This window comes from Oenanthe melanoleuca, chromosome 1 (assembly GCF_029582105.1).
Source record: "Oenanthe melanoleuca isolate GR-GAL-2019-014 chromosome 1, OMel1.0, whole genome shotgun sequence".
NCBI classification, from domain to species: domain Eukaryota; kingdom Metazoa; phylum Chordata; class Aves; order Passeriformes; family Muscicapidae; genus Oenanthe; species Oenanthe melanoleuca.
In genome coordinates, this window is record NC_079333.1 from 14,805,806 (window position 1) to 14,830,755 (window position 24,950).

General features: G+C 46.1%; 1 protein-coding gene across 2 annotated transcripts in view; it reads right to left on the bottom strand.

Annotated features, from left to right (window-relative positions):
* Positions 1 to 20,323, bottom strand: part of MAP6 (microtubule associated protein 6) — a 40,499-nt gene extending 20,176 nt beyond the window's left edge. For both annotated transcript variants that reach the window (XR_008841428.1, XM_056501035.1), the window contains exon 1: positions 19,502 to 20,323. Coding sequence is in view for 1 of the 2 variants with exons in the window: in XM_056501035.1 (XP_056357010.1) it covers positions 19,502 to 20,259 (758 nt within the window). In the remaining variant the exon portion in view is untranslated. The remainder of the gene's footprint in view (positions 1 to 19,501) is intronic.
* Between the last annotated feature and the right edge of the window lie 4,627 nt (positions 20,324 to 24,950).

Genomic DNA, 24,950 nt, shown 5'->3' on the forward strand with positions numbered 1-24,950 from the left:
AGGTCCAGCAGCAGGATGAGGAGAGAAGCCAAAGGCATCCACTTTTAGTAAAGATGGGACAGATGGTTAGTTAAGAATTGAAGAGTTACTGCCCAAGAAGATGAAGGACAAGTCAATCTCACTGACTGGCAGCACTGACAACACCTCTGGTCAAAATTCATAGAATACTAGAATGGCTGAAGGGACCTTAAAACTGCCACTCCAATTGCCCTGCCATGGGCACAGACACCTTCCACTACACCAGGCTGCCCCAAGTCCCACACAGCCTGGCCTTGAACACTTTCAGGGATGGGATAGCCACAGCTTCCCTGGAAACCTGTGCCAGTGTCCATCCACACTGCTAGGGGGGAGTTCATTAACTCCAATTACTCTCATAGGGCTGGGCAGGGACTGCTGGGGAAACCTTCCTTCCCAGACTTTATGGGAGGCTCTGCTGTGAAGCTGCTTGAGCCCTTCACCAGCTCCTGTATCCTAAATCCTGGCCCTTCTCCAATAGTTGATGCTGCAGTCCACTGCATGGGAACTGCAAGGTTTGCCCTTGAGGCAAAAGATGGAGATGGGTGGTGCCTGGGACCACAAGTAAGATTTTGTCTGGATTTCCTCAATTATCATCCAAATCATGGATACAGAAGGATGGGTCTCCTTGTAGAAAGGTCAGAGCATCACTGTTGACAAGAGGAAGCTTTTCTGTTGCAGCAATATAATTTGACTTGCTGTATTTTGCTGCTTCCTGCAGGGAATCATTGCTTCCCTTCTTAGTGTTGTTCTTAGATTTCATTTCTAGTCTGCATGGCTGTAATTACTCACATGGGAGTAGAAATAGATTAACTAGTAAAGTGGGTAAAGGAAGAAGATGGTGAAAATTAAATAGCAGCTATATTTTTTCACCACTTCTTAGATGATTTAGGCAATATTATTTGCTCCTCACTGCAGTTGCTACTTTATGATTGTATCTCAATATCCTGTAAATGCTGACTGGGCAGGCATCCTAAAATTTAACTATTTACATGAAAAGTGATGCAATTGGTTAGTCACATGTCTTGAAGTGATTTATGAGGCCAGTCTGTTCCATGATCCTCTGTTTTATGCCCCAGAATGTTGCTGTATCTCTAAGGCCCAGGACTGGATGTGTGCAGGGCTGGGGAGTGGGGAACTTTGGTGTCCTAGGTTACAATATGCCCAAAGGGATGTGTTCTATCACCATCTGCTGAAACCAGGTGGGGCAGTGATTCTTATCTCTGTAGGAGATATCCTCTGCTAATGGGCCATCTGTTAAAAACCAGGTGGGACAATGTTCTTTATCTTTCCCAGGACCCACCCTTCCTCCAGGGAGATATCTTCTGTTAATGGGGCATTCAGTCCCACTGCATGACTGATAAAATTACATCATCCCACTGGGAGATGCTCCACCCAGGGGGAGGAGCCAAGCCTTTCCTACCTAGATAAAAACTGAAATTTGGAATACCAAAGCTCACCTTACCCAGTGGTTTCCAGAGAACAAGAGCTACCAGGATCACTGCCAGCATTTCTACAGGATCACTGCTTCAACAAGACCACTTCATCTGGACTGCTCCCACCACCCTAACTAGTGAGGTGTCAGGTTGTATTCTGACCCTGTCAGTGGTTTTTCTTTTGTACTATTGCATGCATTTTATTTTTCTCTTTTTTTCCCTATTAAATTGTACTTCTGACTTGGAGTCTCTCGCTGGTTTTGCTCTCAAAACCATCACATTCTGTCTCTTTGACTGGTTTTTTCAAAGCCTTACTAGCCAGGCATTCCATTACCCTGTGTGGTCTGGTTTTGCTTGGCTAGCTTGGTTTTGTTTGCCCAGGCAAGAATTTTTTCCTTTCCCTGGCCTTGGAGAAGCTGCAGCAGCAATCTTTCCCTGCCTCAAGGTGACCTGGGCAGCTGCTGGTCTGAGACCAGAGAAGCTCGACCGGAGCAGGAGCCAGATCACTCCGTTCCAGCCCCCAAACTTTGGGAAACTGAGATGGGGAGAGAAAGCACACCAAGGGCTCCAGCCCATCTGCTTGTCTGCCATGGAAAGGAGGTTGACACCAGACAATTTTTATCTGCTGCTCAAACTGCTGTGTGAAGCTCCTGTTTGGTTTTTATCCGGAGAGAGAAGCTGGCACCATTCTGTACTGCATGTTGTGAGCGGGTATTTTTCCTGGAGTGGTCTAACACTTTAATATTTAGCAGTTATTTACTTTTTTCCCTCTGCCTTGTGGGAATTCTGTTTGTTAATAAACCATTGGGGTTTTTTTTCTTCATCCATTAATATCCATTTCCTGTTAGTGGAAAGGGATTGTTGGAACCCTTTTAGAGGAGACAGCTCATTAGAAGAGTGTCCTCTCCTAAATTTGTCTCAAAATAGAGACATCACAATCTGAGTTTCAGTTAATATATGAAAGCAATTCCAGCCTTGCCACCCTCACAGGGAGGAATTTCTTCCTAATATCCCACCTAACCCTGCTCTCTGTCAGTGTAAAGCAATTCCCCCTCATCCTGTCACTCCTTGTCCAAAGTCGCTCTCCACCTCTCTTGGAGCCCTTTTAAGTACTAGAAGAGGTTCCAAGGTCTCCCCAGAGCCTTGACCCTGTGGTAATTGAGTTTTTCCTTGCACTGGGTTGGAGCAGTGACACACAGCTGAAAGTTCAAAGCAAACAGAGTTTTGAATACCACCTACTTCTTCTGTTCATGCTGCTCATGGCAGATAAATTTAGCATCTAACTCTGCAGCTGCCTGGCATCATCCCTGTGTCCACCTTCAGTGACCCTGCAGAGCTGAGGGAGACACAGATGTGAGGTCACAGCTCTGACTGCTCCCACAACAATGGATGCCTACAGGATAGACAAGTTGCCAGCTCAGATCAGAGCTGTTGTAACAACCAGTTACCATGTAAGTGATCCTATGTTTTAACATCTCAGAGCCTCCAAGCCAAAACTACCTCCTGTGAAAGCAAATCACACACACATGTCCAAAGACAGAACATTTCATCCCATTTTAGTGCACAAAGTCAAATACACTTGACTTGTATATAATCCAAACTTCTTGTATTGACATATGCTTTGGGTGCATAATATCTTATTCTTGGAAATGGAAGAATTCAAATCCATGATACTTTATCCATCCTCAAGGCATATCTTCTAGAGGCACTCCCACTGTGCAGAGGTTTAAAACCATAGAAGCACAGAATAGTTTGGGTTGGAAGAAAAAGATCATATAGTCCACTTTCCCTGAAATCAACAGGGATATTTTCAACTAGATCAGTTGGCCAAGATCAGGTTTTATACCAAACAAAAAATTAAAATATAATACTAATACAATACATACATTTTTATACATACTACAACAATATTTACATATAGTATATAAAACACATAGTAATAAAAATATTGTTGTAGATATTTTTTGCAAGAGCTACTCTGGCAGAAAACCCTTGAACCCATCCACTGGGGTACCAGGTCCAACATGATGACTATTCCACAGCAAACATTTCTGCAGCTCGGTGAGCTGCATTTCCCCATTTCCAGCCATGTCCCAAGTGTGTAACTCATGTCAGGGACACTGAGATGTGCTGCACACATCATAGGTAGTGTGACAACTACACAGCCTTGAATAATGCAATACAGATGTGGATGAATGGAGATTAACCTACATTTGGTCCAATCACCAGCCCCTGCCATGCTTATGGGTGTGTATTTGAGGTTGTCCTATTTCTTTACAAAATTTAATATATATAATGAATCTAAAGTATTTTTTAACATTCAAAAGTGACAAGCCAGTCACTGTCTTTGACTGAATTCTGCTTGTCAATTGATGCCTTCCTGTGCAATGCTGCCATTAAATGTTTCTGTAGATGAAATTAAGAGACTGTAATTCTTTCTAACTGGAAAAACCATAACAGATCTGGGTGGGAACTAAGTAGATGAAAGAAGAGAGCTGAGGCTTGAGCAAAGATCTTAAGATAAAGGATTACTGAGCTCAGAGAAAGGCTGAGTTGGATTCCCCCTCCCATCATTACCCTTAAATGCTGTGTTATTGCAAAGGCTGCAAAATCCAGTTATAAAATCGGTTTGTGCTGTAGACATTAAGGTGCAGAGTTTGCATAATATATGTGGAATTACTGGAGAGGAAATGTGGATTATCCCATTGAAATTGCCCTGGGTGCTGTGAGGAAGGTTGTTCTAAAAAGCACCATGAAAATCTAGGACAAGGCAGAAGGGGTTTAAACTGAAAGAAGGGTGATTTAGATTAGATATTAGGAAGAAATTCCTCCTTGTGAGGTGGTCAGGCCCTGGCACAGGGTGCCCTGAGCAGATATTGCTGCCCCAGCCCTGATGTGTCCAAGGCCAAGCTGGATGGGGCTTGGAGTAACCTGGTCTAGTGGAAAGTGTCCTTGTCCATGGCAGGGGATGGAATTGGAATCCCTTCCAACCCAAACCCTTCTGTGACTGTGACTGAAGTGGGATGAGCAACAGTTTCATGGGAGAACTGGGAGTTGGGAAAGCTTCTTTGGGAAGAGACAAAGCTTAGGATGCCCATGCATCTTCTTAGGAAACCACACAACACACCAGCACAAGTCACTGGGACTGTGTTGGTGTAATGGAGAGCAGAATAAGGGCCATTAAGATTTATCACTTTTAACAGTGTAACACTCAATTCATTCCACTTCCAGTTAATGTATCTTTCTTTAGAAGCTATCCCTACCAGAAGGAGACACAAAAGTTAGATGAGTTGCAGGAAATGAAAAAATGCTCTGCATTTTTCCACCCCAAGCTTGGGAAACTGCCAGGATCAATAATGTAATTATTGATTACTTAAGCATCAATAATGTAATGGGGAGGACTCACTGACTCCAGCTCTGTAACAACTTGATTAGTCCCTTGGTAGCAAATCTGTAATACTGGACCACCAAAGCTGCCTTGGGGGAGTATGGGGAAGAGACAGCAGAAGGCACTGGAATAGATGGCTCTATTGTGAAATCCCTCCTAATTACTTAAAAACAAGGGCTGATAAGAGTGAACAAAGCAACTAGCAGTCTCTGCAGGTACCATGCTGTCCATACCAAAGCTGTCACAGTGCAACAAAAAGGGGCAAGGATGGCTGTAGGAAAGCTTTATATGGAAAACAGTGAGAAAGCATGTTGTGGAAGAAAATTCTTTTATAATTAATTGGTTCTTTTCAAGGGCTCCTCCAGTGTTTGCACAGTGTAAAGCTCTGAAAGCAAAGCTGAGACCAAATGGGTTGTGTCTTTATATCAAAGGTGCTCATCTCCTGAGGGCCCCACTGTGCTCCACCAAAAGCATCATGCTGAGCACACCAAAAATATCAGGGAGACACACCATTCACACTCACATGAGAAAGAAAATCCCAGGCTGTGTGCACAGCAAAGGTGCTCTAGAAATATTGTGTGCAGCAGTCAAAGCCTGGAGAGCTGCACAGGCTGGGAGAAAACCACAGAAACACGAAGAGACTCAGAGCCTATTCCCATTTTGGGGAGCATCTTGTATTCTCGTGGTTTCTGAAGCTGATGGGATGTTACCACCCAGGGATCTGATGTCCTGGGGTCTTTTGGCACCTCCAGGTCCATCCTGAAACACCTGGAGGAGGTTGCAAATGGGCCACTTGCTCAGAGACAGTGCTGCACTGATGCTCATGTGGACAGAGAGACCTGGTCCACAGGATGGTGCCATTGCAATGTGGCTGTAAATAGCCTTAAAAATATATCTGGATCATGGAAACCCACTTCCCAAGAAAGGTACCATTAACATAGAACTAAATTAAAATATTCCTCCACTGCACAGTCTCTGCATGCATCACCCACGCCAGACCTCCCTGCCAAACCCAGCTGCCAGCACACAAAGTGTGCACAGCAATCCCTTTCTTAAAGAAAAAAAAGCTCCCAGACAGTAAATTTAGGAACTAAAAAATAGAAGCACCACTTTTATAAGTCTTCTGTGAAGAACTAGGAGGAGGATTTGTTGTCACAATGCACTTTTGTGCCCACAGCAAATGCTTACAGCCCCTCCAAGCCATTTGTGTCCTGCTGGGTAAGCAATTTGTCTCATTTGAAAATGAGGCAATCTGCAAATACTTCTTCCTTTGGAGTCCTTCCAAACTTAATTGAAAAATAAAACATGCTAGGGACAAATGTATTAAGCAGGTATTTAATTGAGAGAAGAGATGATGGAAAAAGGCAGAGTTCTTGTCTCCCAGGCAGAGCATGCAAGCTTTAAACACACTCTTAGACTGATATTTATTGCAACTGACAGAGCAGAAAGGCTCAGAAAAAGCACTCCTTCTCTTCCCATTAATAATTCACCTCCTGTAGCAGTTCATAAAATGTTTATATTAAGAAATAATTCAATTTTGCATTGCAAAAAAAAACCCTAACTAGCATGCAAGCAATTCAGTGGGGTCATTCTTGGCTGTACTCTGCTCTGTTCAGTCAAATCCTGATCCTGCCCTGAATAGGGTGTTTTCCATTGATCTCTGCAACAGCTACATGAAGCCTGCTCTTGAGTCATAGAATCACAGAATCTTTTCTATTGGAGAATACTTCTATGATCACCAGTTCAAGCATTAACCCAGCACTGCCAAGCCCACTATTAACCCATGACCCCAAGTGCCACATCCACACACTTCCTGAGCACCATGAAGTGTTTCCAGCCAGGCAGGGCAGGTTCAGTGGTCCCACATTAAGCTCTGCTGTCAGGCAGTGATGCTTTGCATTTCCAGTCATCATAAATGTGGGGAGGCTGTGAGCCCACTAACAGGTTGTTTGGTCTTGGTTGCAAAGATACACAAGGTCCAACATGGGGTAAGGCTCCAACAGCTGGACCCCACCATGGGATGGAGGACTGAGAGCATGGAGAGAGGGCAGTGGGATAACTGATGACCAGCAGAAGCCATCAAAATAGATCAAATTTCACCACACATACACCCAGGAAGCTTTATTAAAACTCTAGTTGCTTGATCCAACCTGTGCCCTGAGGAACATAAATAAAAGCTAGCAGCACCAAGGTCACTGTAGACAAAAAAGTCAATGCAGAGAATGAGAGATAATGACTTTTTTTTTCTCCTGGATTCACAGAGAGGGACTGTGGAGATATCCTCCTGGCATCTCCAGCAATGCACTTAATGCATTTTTAACTTTTGACATCCAAGTTTTGTTCCTCTTGGCTGTGACAACAGCAGGTTTGAGCATCCTAACCAACCATTACATTTAATAGGTACAAAGTTAATAATCCATTTCTCTCTTCCCAAACCATTCCATACTTTCCAGCTTCCTGCAATGACCATGTTTGCTGCAATCCTGGCCTCAGAACTTTCTCTGGTCCATGACTGCTGAAGTACATAACCAAAACCTGAACAAAAAAAATCTATTCAAGTCCTCACTAATGTGGAATGATTATTAGACATCCTGCCCATGTATCTCAGTACATACTTGCCCCAAAGTATTTATTTTGGAGTGCTTTTGTTGTTAATTTATCGTTCCTTAAAATGAAGTAACAATTACTGACATGTGATTTGTGATTCCCTGCAGAATTGCTCCTCCACCAGCTGCTCCCATCTGCAATGGCACCACAGCTGATCCCTACCTCTTTGTCATTCCCTGCCCTCACCTCTGCTAAACTGCTGCTTCTTTGTTTCAAGCTATTCAATATGTCAAGATCTCTTTGAGTTCCAATTCATGCAAAATGGTTTAGCCAAGCATAAATGAAGGACTCAGCATGAGATTACAAGGATGAAATCTGGCTCTGGACAGGCTCCCAGGTGGGAGGGTCCTAATGTCACATTCTGCCCTTATAAATCTCTTACCTTGAATAAAGCATCAGCTAGAATTACAGGAAGAACATAGTCCTGCAGATGTAAATTGCCTGTGGGATATTAAAGGCATTCTACACCTAAGGAGGCTCCAAGAGAGCTGGAGAGCCACTTTGGACAAGTGTCTGGAGGAACAGGACAAGGGGGAATGGCTTCCCACTGCCAGGGTTAGATGGGATACTGGGAAGAAATTCTTCCTTGCATGGTCCTGGCCACAGGTTGCCCAGATCAGCTGTGGCTGCCCCATCCCTGGACATGTTCAGCATCAGAGAGTCCTACTGATGGGCTATCCAAGGATGAATCTGAGATAAATAACCCCTAAGTGGTATGAACAACCTGCACAAAAACTGAGAAAAACCCAAGGAATGACATGAGAACTCGAAAGCTGGTGCCCCTCAGGCTGTCCACCAGTGATCCTTGTCAGATTACCTGAACATGGACATCTCTTTACCTACAGGGTGGGTGTACATGAATGAAATCAAAGGAAAAAAGAGGAAAAATCTAGTTTTTTTATATATTTTGTAAATTATTATCTTCTCCATCCACAAGAACTTACACTGAACATGATAAAGTAGTTTCCTATATTTTTTTATAAGTAGAACATCTTAATCATTTGTTCTTGTGGAAGCTTGAACACATTTCCAGCACCTGTGCAGCTTCCCAAGGGATGTCTCCACACAGCAAAGAGGGAAAGAGTGTGCACAGCAATTGAGGTCATGGTGATTCCCCTCATTTCCCCTTCTGCACAGCACACACATGCAGTTTCTGTGTCAAGGGCACAGTCCTGAACCTGGACACTGCCAGACTCTATATACCCAGTAGTACCTCTGTGGGCTGGAATGTTGTGTCTGCTGAAATCCAGACCGGGGACCAGGTTGAATTGGAACTGTCTGCAAGTGTTTTGAGACCTCTAAACAAAATACAGCCTCTATTTCAGTGCTTACAGCTCCCCTCTTTAGAGCAACAAGGTATGAAAGTGGGGTACAGCAGTTCACCACCTTCACATCTTCACACTTCCCAGGCCATATCTACAAGACAAGCCTCTGTTTCCTCCTATTTTGCATCATGTTCTAAGTCTGACATGAAAAGACCAATTTTACACCATCCAGTTTGACTTCCCACCCCATATCCATATCATATAGCCAAAAACCTGATCTCTAGTTTCCAGCAGTGATTCCTTGGAGCACCCCTACATCCCAAGAGGGTGTGAGAAAGATGATGATGTGCACTGGAAGAGCAAAGGTTGAGATAGGAAGGGCTGGACAGACACACCTGGCTGCAACTCACAACCACAACATGTTGAGTTTAAAGAAATATCTTTCAGTTATTCCCTGCCAACTTTGGACATTGCACCACCCTGCAAGGTCTTTGTTCTAGAGGAAGCTGAGGACTTCCCCAAACCACATAACTTTAAGAGCTGGGCTTAGCAAACATTTACCAAAAATACTGCCAAGACTTCCATGACTAGAGGTACCAACAGAAACCCAACCAGAGAACCATCCCCTAAGGCAACAGATGTGCTTGTGTTGTCTGAGGGTTTCCAATTTTCAGAGCAGCCAAGGAGACAAATTGCAGCTGGTCATAATAGAGAAATCTCTCTTGGGGGGATGAAAATCCTCCATGTACAGGGATCAGTATGCTGTGTTAGTATGCAGTTCTAGAACTGCATGAAGGAGAATCTTGGGAAATAGGGCTGGGGAGAATCTCAAGAACACATTCAGTTCATCCCATGCTCTGGGATCAGGATCAAACCATGGACCTTTGTATCTCCCCTGAAGGTTGGCTGGCTATGTGTCATCCCAGAATTCACACCAGCCAAATGCTGCAGACTCTCTCAGCTTTGTGGGTTATGCAGAGCCATGGGAGAATTTCTATGAGGAATCACCTCTCCCCTTAAAGCAAGCTGTGGCTGCCTCATCCCTGAAGTGTTCAAGGCCAGGTTGGATGGGGCTTGAAGCAACCTGGTATAGTGGACCTGCCCATGGCATGGAACTGGATGAGCTTAAAGGATCCTTTCTACCCAAACCATTCTGTGATTCTGTCTCCTGCTCCAAGCTTTGTTCCTGTGCTGCTGTGCTGTCAGAAGCTTTTACCCACCAAGGGAGGCTCAATCACAGCAACTTTCAATGCCACCTACCCTGCTCTCTGCATGGTGATGCTGCCAAAACCTATCCCAGTTCTCCAAAGGGAACACATGGTTTTTTCCTGTCCCTCCACATGTTTTTTTCCTCCCTCCGCTGTGCTGCTTGCCAACACATTCCTCTCTGGGAATCCTCCGTGTGAGTTGCCATAGCTGCTGGCTGACACTGTGACAAAGCCCTGCTGCTTGGCTGAGACCTGTGGATGCACAGAATTCCTGCCTGGGGGCTATCAGCCATGGCAAACCCAACCCAAGGCTTTCATACCTTCATAGGATCTTGCTTGAGCAACTTGCAATCCCACCTCTCTTCCCTCATCTCACATCTTCTGTACATCCATTTATATCCAAATAACAAGAGCACAAAACATGTTCATAGTACCAATCTGCAACCCAGCATGTGGTGTCCACAAATCCAGCACACTGGAATAATCAGACCTTGTTGGCCAATTCCCTCCCTAGTTTTAGGAACTTCACTGATATTCTGCTCTGATGCACTGGTGGAAAAGTGTGGCTCAGGCTACAAAAGATACCCAGGGTCCTGCTGAGGCTCACAGTGATGGAACTACACAGTGAACATGGATGTGAGAAGGGAGAGGAGCCACCTGTGCAGTGAGATGGCATCCTGAAGAATCTGCAGATTTTCCTTTAAAGTCTCATCCAATAAACTAACCTACAGCCCCACTGCTGCCTCAGCCTGGGAATGGGACCAGGCAGGGCTCACATCCCTCCTGTGTTTCCAGCATGTGATGCTGATTTCTTTCAAGCAAAGCTCCCTGCACCAGAGCAGATGCACAGCTTCCTTCCAGGTGAAAGGCAAAGTCAAATCTGGGAGGAAGCCTGAAGCTCAGCAATGAGATCTGAAAAATTTCCTTCTCCTGCCTCTGGATAACCTCTTCTTTTCCTATTCATCCAGCACAAAGACACTATTAGCTGTCACAGGGTGTTTATCTGCCCAACCTTGCACATGCTGAATTAGAAAACAGAGATTTCTCACTGGAATACTTTGCAAGGTTGCTGGTGCCTGACTAATGGTGCTTGGCTGCTGCTTTTTTTTTTTCCCTTGTGTTTTAAAAGGGTTAAAGATGTGTGCAGGTGCTTTGCTGCTTAGAAAGTGGTGGTCCTAAAAAAACTAGTGGCCTTCTGTAGTGATGCTATATACTAATTAATCAAATTAAATAATCCCAGAATGTCTTGGAATGAGAGAGACCTTAAAGATCATCTTGTTCTGACCCCCTGCCACAGGCAAGGACACCTTCCACTAGACTAGGTTGCTCCAAGCCCCATCCAACCTGGCCTTGAACACTTCCAGGGATGGGGCATCCACAGTTTCTCTGTGCCAGGGCCTCACCACCTTCACAGGGAAGAATTTCTTCCCAGCACCTTACCTAAATTTCTGCTACTTCAGTTTGAACTCATTTCACCTTGTCTTGTCACTACTGTTCCTGGCTTCTTTTAGGGCCCTTCAGACACTGCAAGGTGCTGTGAGGTCTCCACAAAACATTCTCCAGGCTGAATCACAGCTCCACGAAAAAATAAAACAAACAAAACCCTTCCACTCACCCATACAAAAAAAAAAAAAAAAAATCCAAACAAAAACCTTCGAACAACTAAAAACCAGTTTAATTTTTTTTTTAATTAAATTTTATTTTAAAATTAATTCTTAAAAATGTAAAATTTTATTTTTACATTAACATTTTAATAAACATTAATATTTGTTTAAAGGATAGCAGCCTCCCCACCTTCACCTCCTATTTTGTAGTGTTAACAGCACAGCTTGCAGCCAGCTCACCAAAGCAGCAGCAGTCTCTCCATATTCACACTGTGTGTGCAAAGTGCTGCAGGGTGCCCTCAGCTGGAAGCACTTTTTGATCAAAAAGAAATTACTTACTGAAAGAATAGTTTTCTATATAAGGAGCTATTAATCATAAAGCAGTTATTAATAGAAAGCAAAATGTGTTTGAACAGAACACCTGCAATGCTGGATTTGGGGAGGAGAAATGAGTTGGGAGGCTAAAGCAATAACTTGGTGAACAGCCCAGTTTGTATAGTTTTTAAATAATACATAAAAATAGATATGTATAAATATAAATGTAATATATAAAACATTGGTATATAAAATAATCTATAAAAATAAATAATGTATAATTACAAGTATTTGTATCTCCTTCCAATGTCCTTTATATATTTATTAATTTATATACATATACATATACATATACATATACATATACATATACATATACATATACATATACATATACATATACATATACATATACATATACATAAAGGACATTGGAAGGATATCCAAAGGATATCCAGAATACTGAGTTATACATCAAGAGAAATAAAACTTCCATCCTAGAAAACTTCCCTAAAATGTCCCTTTCCCTCCTGGCTGGTGCTGGCCATGGTAGCAGAAGAGCATCCATGCTCTTGCCCCAGTGGGACAAGGCTTAGCCAAAGACATTATGAATACATAAATAAATACATACACACACACACACACACACACATATATATATATATATATAAATACACTCAGCTCAGAGCAAAGAACAGTGAGACTGATGCAAGATTGAGTGCAGAATTTAGATTGTTCAGCTGGTAGGAGAGGGAAAAGGAAAGGTCATGCTCTAAATGTGAGAGGAGACAGATTTATAACAGCTCTTAGTGATTTGTTAGAAAAAGAAAGGATGGATAATCTAAATTAGTTGATCTCCCCCTCTTTATTTACTCCTTGTGTTACAGTGGTGGCTTGAAGCCACCCAGTAGAAGTGGGATCTGCCCTAAGCACCAGCTCCTGCATCCCAAAGAAGCTGGTGGCCTCACCAGACACAGAAGTGTGTGGGAGGGGAGGAGGAGAGATGTTTGACATGTCCTTTGACAGGATAACTGACTTTACAGACAAAAGAAATATGAAATTCTATTTGGTTTCAGCAGAGCATTTTATCCAGGGCCATGTGGGAAATGATTAATTAATCCAGTGAACACGAACATCAGCAGAATGGGAAACCAGGCGAGGGAAATGACAATGATGGGTGTTGGAAGGCTGAGCTGCAGCCTGGAAGGAGGTTAGCAGTGTCTAACATTTTTAAGGTTGACTTTGGCACTAAAAAAGTAGGGCAACATTGATGACACCTCCTAATGACACAATGTAATTAGGAGCAGCAATGTGTAGGAGGATCGGGAAATCACAAAGGAAGGAGGGGATTGACCTTGACTGCCATGTTCAAAACAGAATGAAAATTATTAGTTAATTCTAGGCTTGGTATTATTCACCAGAATTTTTTGCTATGGGATGTAACTGCCTAAGAAGGAGAACAGTATTGACATCCTAATTATCAAAGAGTAAATGAGGGATTCATAATGGATCTGTGATGCCCACAAACATGACTCATGAGTCTTCAGTAGAAATGGGGACCTCATCTCCAAAGGGAATAATCTGCATCTCTGTTTATGAAACAGAATTTCATCCAGGAAGAGCTAGAGAGACAAGGTTGATACCAGGAAGTAAAAATTTTTCCTTCCTAGCTACAGAGCTTAATGATGTGGATACTGTGCTTGGAGACACTGAGCAGTGGCATTTGCACAGGAGAAAATCACTAAGTGTGCCAATAAAACAGAAAAAACATAAGAGAGAAATAAACCAAATAAAACAGCAAACTATAACATGTCCATTGGCCCAGATTGGAAATGAGGTGCAAATCATCAGAGACTGAGGTCTTGGCACAGCCTTCCTGCTGGAACAATGCAACTAAAAATTCTGCTTTTCTGAGACAGAACCTTGGGTGTTACTCATAAAGACTAAATAACAAACCAGATAATTGGACTTCAAGGTTCAGCAGGTGCCATCCAGCTCCATGTGCCTAAAGGTCTCTCTGAGGTGCCCCAGCTGAGCAGGAGCAGAGGAAGAGTTGCTGAAGCATGTTGTCTCCATCACCTGAATGCCACCTCCACCTCTCCCTCCTCCTCTGCCATGTCCTAAGGCATTCACCAACCAGCTCCAGTTTGCACAGAGTCAAAGCAGCAAAATCCAGCCTTACCTACACTGCTGAGCAGCTCCCTGTTGGCTTTTGGGGCTGGATGTTGTCCACCTTAAACTGAAGGGCTGTGGGTGGACCTCTCATCCCCATGGATCCCATGGGCTGTGGGTGGATGTCTGCATCCCCATGGATCCCATGGGCTGTGGGTGGATCTCATCCCCATGGATCCCATGGGCTGTGGGTGGATCTCTCCATCCCCATGGATCCCATGGGCTGTGGGTGGATCTCTGCATCCCCATGGATCCCATGGGCTGTGGGTGGATCTCTCCATCCCCATGGATCCCCATGGATGTGCTGCAGGGGCACAGCTGCTTCACCATGGTCTCACCACAGCCTGCAGAGGAATTTTGGCTCTGACACCTGGAGCACCTCCTGCCCCTCCTTCTGCACCTCCTCCTCTTCTCTGGCTACAAAACAACTATGCTCACTTTGTTTTTATTTTCTTCTTAAATACATTATCACACAGGTGTTACCAATATATCTAATTGTCCCAGCCTTGGCCAGCACCATGTCCATTTTCAGAGCCATCTGAGATTGGCTCTGTCAGACACAGTGGAAGTTTCCAGCAGCTTCTCACAGAAGCCAAATCTGTGCCCCCCACCACTACCATGCCATGCAAAACCAACAAAGCCTGCATCATCCATCTCCATGCTGCATGTCCTAGTGACCAGGGACAGTAGTCATTAGCCACTCATAAAACTGGTCCCTGTGGTATCAGCAGACATTGTGTCTCCTCCTGCTGCTAAAGGTCTGTATCAAGTGACCCCTGAGACAGAGCTCAGCCTTTGCCAAAGCTGTCAAGCATCTCTCTGAACAGCCTTTTCTGCATGGAAGAAAATATTCTGCCCCTTCCTTTCCACCTGAGAAGAAAATTGGATCCATCTGCCTCCATGGTTACTTTAATAAACACTCTCATAGCTGAAACAACAAGGATTTGGAGAATGGTACCTGCCCAGGAATGTTCTCTGGCAGTGGAGTCTGGGCTAGCCCTCACTCCTGCTATTAAACCTCTTTAACCTCTCAAACCAAGGTGGTTGCATCCAAACTGATTGTAGGGCTGAGTTCTTGGCTTGGGAGTGGGTGCTACCAAATTCAGTGTGAGAAGAGGGCTAGTTCAAGAACTGGAGTGTACATGACGTTTCCACACCCAGGAACATGTCCTGGGACTCTTTCATTTACGAGTACAGACATAGCTATGGATCTGATCAGAAATTTCATAAGGCAATGGAAAACTTCCCATCTTACAGCACAAGCAGTGTTATTAGCATTCTCACCAAGGCAGATGTACTTCACTGGAGATTTTCAATAATGGGTTAGATAAAATCAGAAACAGAATGGCTTGGGTTGGAAGAGACCTTAAAGATCATCTTGTTCCACTCCCCTGCCATGGGCAGGGACACCTTCCACTAGACCAGGTTGCTCCAAGCCCCATCCAACCTGGCCTTGGGCATTTCCAGGGATGGGGCATCCACAGCTTCTCTGGGCAACCCATGCCAGGACCACAGCATCCTCACAGCCAAGAATTTCTCCCTGACACCCCATCTACCCTGCCCTCTGTCACTTTGAAGCCATTCCCCCTTGTTCTGCCCCTCCAGGCCCTTGTCCAAAGTCCCTCTCTGACTCTTGGAGCCCCTTTAGACACTGACAGGGGTTCTGAGGTCTCCCCAGAATCTTCTCTTGTCCAGCCTGAACACCCCCAGCTCCCCCAGCCTGTCTCCAGAACAAGGAGGAGAATTAATTTCCTGCCCTTTTATATCTTGGTCCAGCCTTCCTGTGTGGACATCCCTGCCTAAATTATCTCTGCTGTGTCTCTGAAAAGCAGGCAGCAAGTCTCCATGCTGACTCATTCATCTCTACAGCTACTACAAATTCTCATTTGCTCCACATCTTTAGTACCTCCAGGGTCTGAGATGAGTGACAGAACATTAGCAACAGGCAATTCATTAATACTAGAGTTAGTCCAAAATTTTCCATTGAAGCCTTTACTGTCTTGTTTCCTCTGCCAGGAGAGGAAGTTGGTGGGGGGAAAAGATAATTGGTTTGGTAAAAAAAAAAAAAAAAAAAAAAAAAAATCTGGTTTTGCAATATTACTTCTCAGGGGGAAATTCATTTTCTTAGTACTCATTTTGATACCTTACAAATGGGGTAAATGGTTCTTTCCCTTCTGTGTCTTTTTTCATCAGGGAATAAAGGTAACAAAATAAGCAGAATGCAAGACAAAGAATAAGGGGAAAAAAACATCCAAGAAACACCTAATTCTGTCATTTTTCCCATAATTTCCAAATAAAAATGGAAAGTATTCATTCATTCCTTCTTTTATTTTTGCCAAATGTGCTTTTAATGGTTTCACATCTACCAGAAAATGCCACTGTGTGCACATTTTGTTGCTTGCTGTCTCTGGTCCCAAACCCCCAGGGTCAAGTCCAGCCCACTCCATCCTTGGGTGCAGCAGGAATAAATGCTCTGCCAGAGGTTCAGAGGGAGCAATCCCCTCACCCAACACAGATAAAGGTCTCACAGAACTGAACAAGAAACAGCTTCACCCACCAGCAGCAGCTTTTCAAGGGGCTGGTCACTGACCTGACTGAAGGATTCCCTGGTCCTTGGTCCCTCAGGGTCCACAGACCAAAGAGAAGAAGGGGGAGGTGAAGGAGATGTAACCTGCCTTGGTTTTCTCTAAACTTGGGCAGCTCATGTGCTGGGGAGGGAAACCCCTCAGTGCTGGAACCTTGCTTGACCATGGCACACCCAACGAGAGCAGTAGGAGTAAGTACATAAATAAATGCCATGTATAACTGCATAGTTTAAAAATTATCATTAATGAATATATAAATATAAAAACACAAACAATCTAAATGCTATGAATAAGATAAAGAAATACTAGAAATATTGGAAATAATTCCTATTTATTCTGTAGGATCCCTGGGCACAGGCAGTCTCTGGCAGACATCCACCCTCCTGCCACCCTGGCCTCACAGAAGGCTTCTGGCTCAGATGCTGATACAAACAAATCACTCATCCCTCTGGCTGGGAGGAACCTGCATCTTCCATGGACGTCACCACCAGGCACCACCTCTGCTCTGTGCCTCTGGGGGGACCTGGGAGGAGGTCACAGATCTCTGTGATATTCATCTGTCTAGGTACACAGAGGTTAAAAAAGAGAATTCTTCCCTTTAGCATGGACTTCCCCCATGACCTTGGGCTAGTCCCTTACTCTATCCCCTGCTCTCAGGTATTCCTCACATGGAAATAATACCCAGTGGGACAGAGTGAGCTTAAAAACTGGTCTGCTCTTTGGTTTCACCAAGGACTTGTTTCCCAGCCTTGGAAACACTGCTTTGCAGCAGTGACAGAGGACTGTAAGGAAATCTCCCCCCCACTCTCTGCTGATGGGGAGCCTTCATCCATGCACAGGGAAGAAGAGCCCCATGTGAGCTGTCCTTGCTCCTTAGGTTGGGGAGGAGGGAATTTTTGGCTGCTGGTGGCCCCTAAGGTTGCCCCAATAGGCTGTGAGTCTCCATTCTTGGAAATGTTCAATACCCACCCAGCACATCAGCAGCCAGGTTCTTGGCAGTAATTAGGATTTGGAGAATTTGGTTTCTAAAAAGAATCCAAACAATAAACAAGACTTGGGAGATGCCTAATTTGAACAGAAAATGAGAACAATTAGCCAATACATCACTTGTGCATTAATGAAGAGGCACTTATGTTCTACAGCTGAGTGTCAGAGCAAACACTTCTGCAATATGCAGCAAGGAAGAAAAACATGGAAGGGGGAGAACACTTCCCCAAGTGGAAAGAGAAGCACTAAGAGTATTGTGAAAGCCAACAAGCAACACAAAGAAAACTGAATCCTCCCAGTTCTTCTTAGGTTTAACATCCCTGCTGATCCAACCTCTTTCCTTGGGAAGGAATCCTAGCCTAGTGCCTTAGAAATTTGCTGGAGCAGAATGGAGGGATAGGAAGGTGAGAAATCTGCATTTAAATATGCAAATACGTCTAATTATCCTTTGTAGCAGTGGAAGAGAAGCAACACATCAGCTTGCCAGTTCCAGGAGAGCTTTCTGCTTTAGTCCTGCTATCTCCAGCACCAGCCAGACCTTGCAAGGTGAGCAGACAAAAAGCTGAGTCTCAGTTCACAGAGACCCTTCCCCCACACTCTCCACCCCTGCCAAACAGAGCCCCAAAATCCCTGGCCATTTTCTTGTATCCATCACACCTGGATGCACCTGAGCCTCCAGCATTACCCAGTGAGATTTAGAGCTGATGCCAAATGACTGCAAAAATCGAGATCTCACTGCTTGAACTGTTCCCCACCCAGGGAGGGGGGAAAGCAGATGACTGTCACCTTTGCTGTGCCACCAGGGACAGAGGAGACAAGTCAGAGCTTCATCTTAAATCTGCATAAATGTGCTACCTGTCTGATGGCCAGGTGTCACTTCTAACCTCCCCAAGAAGGAGAATAAATCATTCAAAGGCATAAACACCTCAGCATTCACACAGCTATAGGGACAAGCAAAAAGGCTGCAACCCCACTTTTGTCACCACAACCCCCAGCTTTGCTCTATGCCACTTCCACCCTGGTCTCGGCAGTGGTGGGCTCTGCCAAAGAAAGTGCTGGAAAACACAACTGCAGCAAACCCTCCTTGCAAACAGACATGCAGGGCAGGGCAACCACTTTTGTTTTTGCATTCCCGACACATCCAACGCCTTGACCCGGAGAGAAAAAACAACAGCAGCTCGCTGCAAGCAGCTTCACACTCTGAATCCCAACCAAGGGCTGCTGCTGAGGTGAAATAAGGGCATCCATTTCCAGCTGGCTGGGGAGGTGCTGGGGGGACAGACGGATGTGTCATCCCCTGCTGCGCTGCATTAAAACATGGCAGCATCCGAAGGCTGCCCCACCCAAGCGGCCTAGGATGCCTGTCCCTCATCCCGGCGCATCCTGGGATGTTCTGGGATGCTTTGTCTCGAGCGTGGGCCAGCCCGGAATGCTCCCTGGGAGGCTCCTGCCTGGGGCACCCCAGCCGTGCCTGGGCCCCCGGGATGCAGGCAGGCTGCCGGTCCTTGGGCTGCTGCATGACAGCCAGGGATGTGCTTGGAAAGGACCAGAGGCCACTGGCACATCCTACAGAGGTGACCCCAAGCATTACCCCTGTGGAAATCCAGGGTGGCGGCTGCCTCTGAATTTTGGAATGCAGTGGAGGGGGATGGGGGGGACACAAAGACACTCAAACCCGCGGACAAAAAGTGCCCGTGTAATCACTACCTGCACAATACCTACTGCCCCATCGCGGATTCCCAGAGAGATGAGGAATTTAAGGACACCCCCGGGCAGGGAATCTGGAATATTTCACAGCCTCACTGCCAGGGTGGGATGCTCCGCCGGGGAAGCGCACGGGGGGACTGGATAAGAGCTGGCGAGGGGCCTGAAGGTCGGGAATCTAGATGGATAGAGGGGACGAGGATATGTCTTCTCACCTGTAGGACGAGCTGACCCCCGCCGCCACCTCCTCTTTGATCTGCCTATTGACAGCATCGGCAGCAGCCCGGCCCCTGCTCGGCTCGGCCGGCTGCCCGCCCGCCTCCTCCGCCTTCTTCCGACCCTTGTCTCTCCCATCCCCGGGCCGCGCCGCTTTGGGATGCTCATCCTCCGCCTCGGCGTGCTCCTCCTTCTTCTCGGGAGCGAGCTGCACCTTCCGCCGCTTCTCCTGAGCCGCTTTCTCCGGCGGAGCGCGGTCCAGGGCCAGCACGGGGGAAGGTCCCGGTTTGGGGATCCAGGGATGGTCGCCCCGCTTGGGGATGGGCCAGGCGCGGAAATCCTTCTGGTACTGCGTTTCCTTCTCGAAGGGAGTGTCCGAGGGCTGGTACTCGCTCTTGGGCTTGCAGCTGGGCTCCGGCCGCTGCACCTTCCAAGGCTTGTAGTCGTGCCGCATCACCGAGTCGGCCGGGGGAGAGGCGTGCGGGGCCGGGCCGGGCCGGGCGGCACCGGCACCGGCACCGGCACCGGCACCGGCACCGGCACCGGCACCGGGAGCGGGCTCAGCGCCCCCGGCCCCCGCAGCCGCCTCGCCGCCGGGCTGGGTCTCGATGGGCGCCGCGGGGCGCGGCGGCGCCGCGGGATGCTCGGTGGCCTCCGAGTATTTGGTGAAAACCAGGGGGACGGCGATGTCCGCCTTGTCCAGCTGGTTCCAGAACCGCGCGATGCAGCAGGCACGGGTGATGCAGGGCCACGCCATGGCGGCCCCGCGCCGGGAGCGGCCGCTCCGAGCCCCGCACCGAGCCCCGAGCCCCGCACCGAGCCCCGCTCCGATCTGCGCTGCGAGCGCCGAGAGCGCGCTCCGCCCCGCAACGGGGCCGCGCCGGGAGGCGGGACTGCGCGCACACGGCGGGGCGCGCACACAGCGGCACACCTGCACCGCCGCACATGCGTGTGTGACAGACCTGCACAGCCACATGTGTGTGTGACAGATCTGCACAGCCACAAAGTGTGTGTGACAGATCTGCACCGCCACACGTGTGTGTGTGTGTGTGTGAGACACAGACCTGCACCGCCACACAGTGTGTGTGACAGGTCTGCACAGCCACATGTGTGTGTGTGTGTGTGTGTGTGTGTGTGACACAGACCTGCACCGCCACACAGTGTGTGTGTGACAGATCTGCACAGCCACACATGTGTGTGTGTGTGTGTGTGACACAGACCTGCACCGCCACACAGGGTGTGTGTGACAGATCTGCACAGCCACACGTGTGTGTGTGACAGATCTGCACAGCCACATGTGTGTGTGTGTGTGTGACACAGACCTGCACCGCCACACAGTGTGTGTGACACAGATCTGCACAGCCACATGTGTGTGTGTGTGTGACACAGACCTGCACCGCCACACAGTGTGTGTGTGACAGATCTGCACAGCCACATGTGTGTATGACACAGACCTGCACCACCACACAGTGTGTGTGTGACAGATCTGCACAGCCACACATGTGTGTGTGACAGATCTGCACAGCCACGTGTGTGTGTGTGACAGATCTGCACAGCCACATGTGTGTGTGTGTGTGTGTGTGACACAGACCTGCACCGCCACACAGTGTGTGTGACACAGATCTGCACAGCCACATGTGTGTGTGTGTGTGTGTGTGAGACACAGACCTGCACCGCCACACAGTGTGTGTGTGACAGATCTGCACAGCCACACATGTGTGTGTGTGACACAGACCTGCACAGCCACATGTGTGTGTGTGACAGATCTGCACAGCCACGTGTGTGTGTGTGTGACAGATCTGCACAGCCACACGTGTGTGTGTGACAGATCTGCACAGCCACATGTGTGTGTGTGTGACAGATCTGCACAGCCACGTGTGTGTGTGACACAGATCTGCACAGCCACATGTGTGTGACAGACACAGATCTGCACATCCACACAGGTGTGACACATCTACACCTACACAGACCTACACCCAAGTGTGACACACATGCACAACAGTATGCACACTTGAATTCACATATGTGAGCACATACATGCACACAGACATAAATATGAACTGCAGACATAAATATGAACATGCACACACATATGAACACACACACAACTTGACTTGTCTGTCCACTCACATGTGCATGTGCTGCATATGCACATGTGCATGCACAGGCACATGCCTATATGCACATACATGCACACATGTGTACACACACACACACACACACATCTTATTCTTTCCTTTTGCCTCTTTTGCCATTGCAAACCCGAACAAAAACATCCCCCAGCCATGTCCTGCTGACTGATTTCCTCTGAAATCTGATTCCCAGGGTGGATTCTCAGCCCCAAGTCCCACACTCCTTTCTGGCCTTGCCTCCACCTTCACCCCATCATGCCAGCCCTCCTCCATCCTGCCATCAGTCCCTCCATCCTTCCCTCTCTCCATTCCTCCCTCTGTTTCTCCATCTCTTCATTCCTCCATCACTCTGTCACTCCACACCTCCATCTCTCCATTCATCCCTCCATTCCTCTCTATCTCCATCCTTTTATCCCTCCATCCCATTCTCCCTCAACCCCTCAATTCTTCTCTGCTTCTTTCTCTTTATTCCCTGGTGCCAATAAAGTCCATTTGCACCCAAATCACATCCACACTTGAAGCCCTCCAGTCTTTGTCAGCCTTGCAGCACTGCCAGCATTTCCACTGGGAGCAGAACTCCAATAAAACCAGTGAAATCCACACACCCAAATGCTGAATTACAAAGAGAAAAAGCAATTCCCACTCATCAGTGGCTGCAGCTGCTGGGAGTGCAGTGAAAGGCAGGATTATCCCTGTGGGGATTGTTTCTCTACTACAATGCTTTGTATCCCCTTGTTGATTCTTAGGCCCTGAGGATTTGGGGCTTGGATTTGTTTTTTGTTTGTTTTTTCTTTCTTTGCTTGTCTTTGCCTGGAATGGCTTAATTTTATTTTTACCTGTAGGCAAAATGTGGAAACTCATTTTATGGATGGTATTTGAGCACTCAGTGCTGGGGATACATGATTCAAAGAGCCACCTTTGGAAAGAAAATAAATAAATGTCAACTAGAGGTATCTATACAGAGATATTGCTTTGTTTATATAATTCCTGCTATTACATCCAGTGCAATTAAAAGTGAGAATTACAGATAAAGATTTAGGAAGCTCCTCAGTATTTCCCAGGTTGGGACCCAAGCCATAGTGCTGTGGGGCATCAATGCACTGTGTATCACCCTTGCAAGTGTGGGGTGTACTCCTGTGACAGGTGTGCTCATCTCTGCTTAGGCTGGGCTTTAAAACAGAGTCACAGGATCACTGAGGTTGGAAAAGTCCCCTAAGATCACTGAGTCCAACCATTCCATCAGCACTGCCAAGGCCACCAATAAACATGTCCCAAATGCCACATCTACATGGCTTTTAAATCCCTCCAGGGATAGGGACTTCACCACTGCCTTGTGCAGTCTTTGCCATGACTTGAACTAACATGTGCATGCAGAATATCCAGTCTAAACCTCCCCTGGTGCAACTTGAGGCCATTTCCTCTTGTTCTGTTGCTTCTTACCTGGGAGCAGAGCCCAACCTCCACCTGGCTCCAACCTCCCTCTGAGGAGTTTGATGAATGGAGATGAGCTTGAACAATTCCTGCCTTTGACTCAGATTTCTGGCAGTAGCTCTGTTTGGGGTGGCCTGCACCCAAATTGCTCTTGTTCACAAGTTCTTGATAATGGCTGCTTAGGTCTATTGCAAAATGAGTGATTTATTGAATAGACACAAAATTAAAAGACATAAGACTTTGAACAGACTGTTTACTACATAGGATAAAACAAAAAGAACTGCTAGTAGATAAAATACTGTGCACAATGAAAAGATACCTATTTTACAGCTAGTTAAGAAATAGTATGGTTTAGGATTTAATGTAACTTACCACCAAATTGTTGATGGAGTACACTTAGAATTCTTTTGCTCAGTTTTCAGGAAAATATCCACAGAATTAGTGTCCAAACTCTGGGGAGAAGTCCTACATGTTTCCAGGATGTGTGGAGGAGGCTTCTGCCTCTCTGAAAGTTTGTGCAGCTTTTATAGTTGCAAAGTGAAGTATCTCTCAGGCCTGCATTCAGCAGTGCCATCACACAGGGATTGGCACAGCATCTTGTACCTGTTTGGGAACTGGGGATTGGCATGCACATGAATGGCTTTAGAGCCTTTTTATGAGAGTCCCTCATCTGCAGCAGGCCTGGGCTCATGCCACATGGAAACACTCAGTCATGCATTAATCACCTTTATTTATAACAAAAGTCATGGGCAAAACTGCCTTGTGAGGTTTTGCAGCATCAGGAGACTTTGCTGCTCTGCAGATACCATGCAGACCTAGCTGATGTGTTAGAAGCTGCAGAACTAAAAAATATTGCTTAACATCTCAGTGAAATATATGGTCATATATCTATATTATATATCTACATTATATATCTATATTATATATCTATATTATATATATATATTATATATATATTATATCTATATCGATATCTATATCTATCTATATAATATATTTATATTTATATTTATATTTATATTTATATTTATATTTATATTTATATTTATATTTATATTTATATATCTATATCTATATCTATATCTATATCTATATCTATATCTATATCTATATCTATATCTATATCTATATCTATATCTATATCTTGAAGCATGGCTGCTTATTGTCATTCAGGAATCAGCTATGGAAAAGCTTCATCAAGTAAAGTCCATTAGCTCTAATCAGTGGAATTGATGTGCTGGCTGCAAACATCTCTGAGAGAGGATGGGAGTAAAATAAAAAAAAAAAAATCTGTTTTTAAATTACAGTCACCATGGCAGGAAGAAGAATTCCTTCTCCAGCCTCCTCTGGGAAAAGGGCATGGCCAAGTGTGATGCCACACTGTGGGACTTGGGGGGTGGCCAAGGACAGGGATGTCATACAGCATCAGACTGCATCAGTCTGGGGCACAATCTGTCAAAAAAAAAAAGTTTATTATTAGGAGAACATTCCTCCCTCTGAGGGTGGTGAGGCCCTGGCACAGATTCCCCAGAGAAGCTGTGGCTAATCCATCTGTGGAAGGATTGGACAGGGTTTGGAGCAGCCTGGTCCAGTGGAAGGTGTCCCTGCCCAAGGCAGGGCGTGGAACAGGATGAGCTTTAAGGTCTCTGCCAACCCAAACCAGTCTGTGATTGTATGATGATGCTAAAGGCACCATGGTGTGCTACAAACCAGAGCAAGACCAATCTTTCACAGCCCCCAAAATCATTGCTGACTCTGAGCAGAGCCCCAGGCAGTGTTTCCTTGCCCTGTCCATGCTGGGATCCACTGCCATGGAGGCAGGGAATAGCTCCAAGCATCCCCTGTGCAACGATGACCAGGATGTTTTGGAAGCTGGTTAATGAGG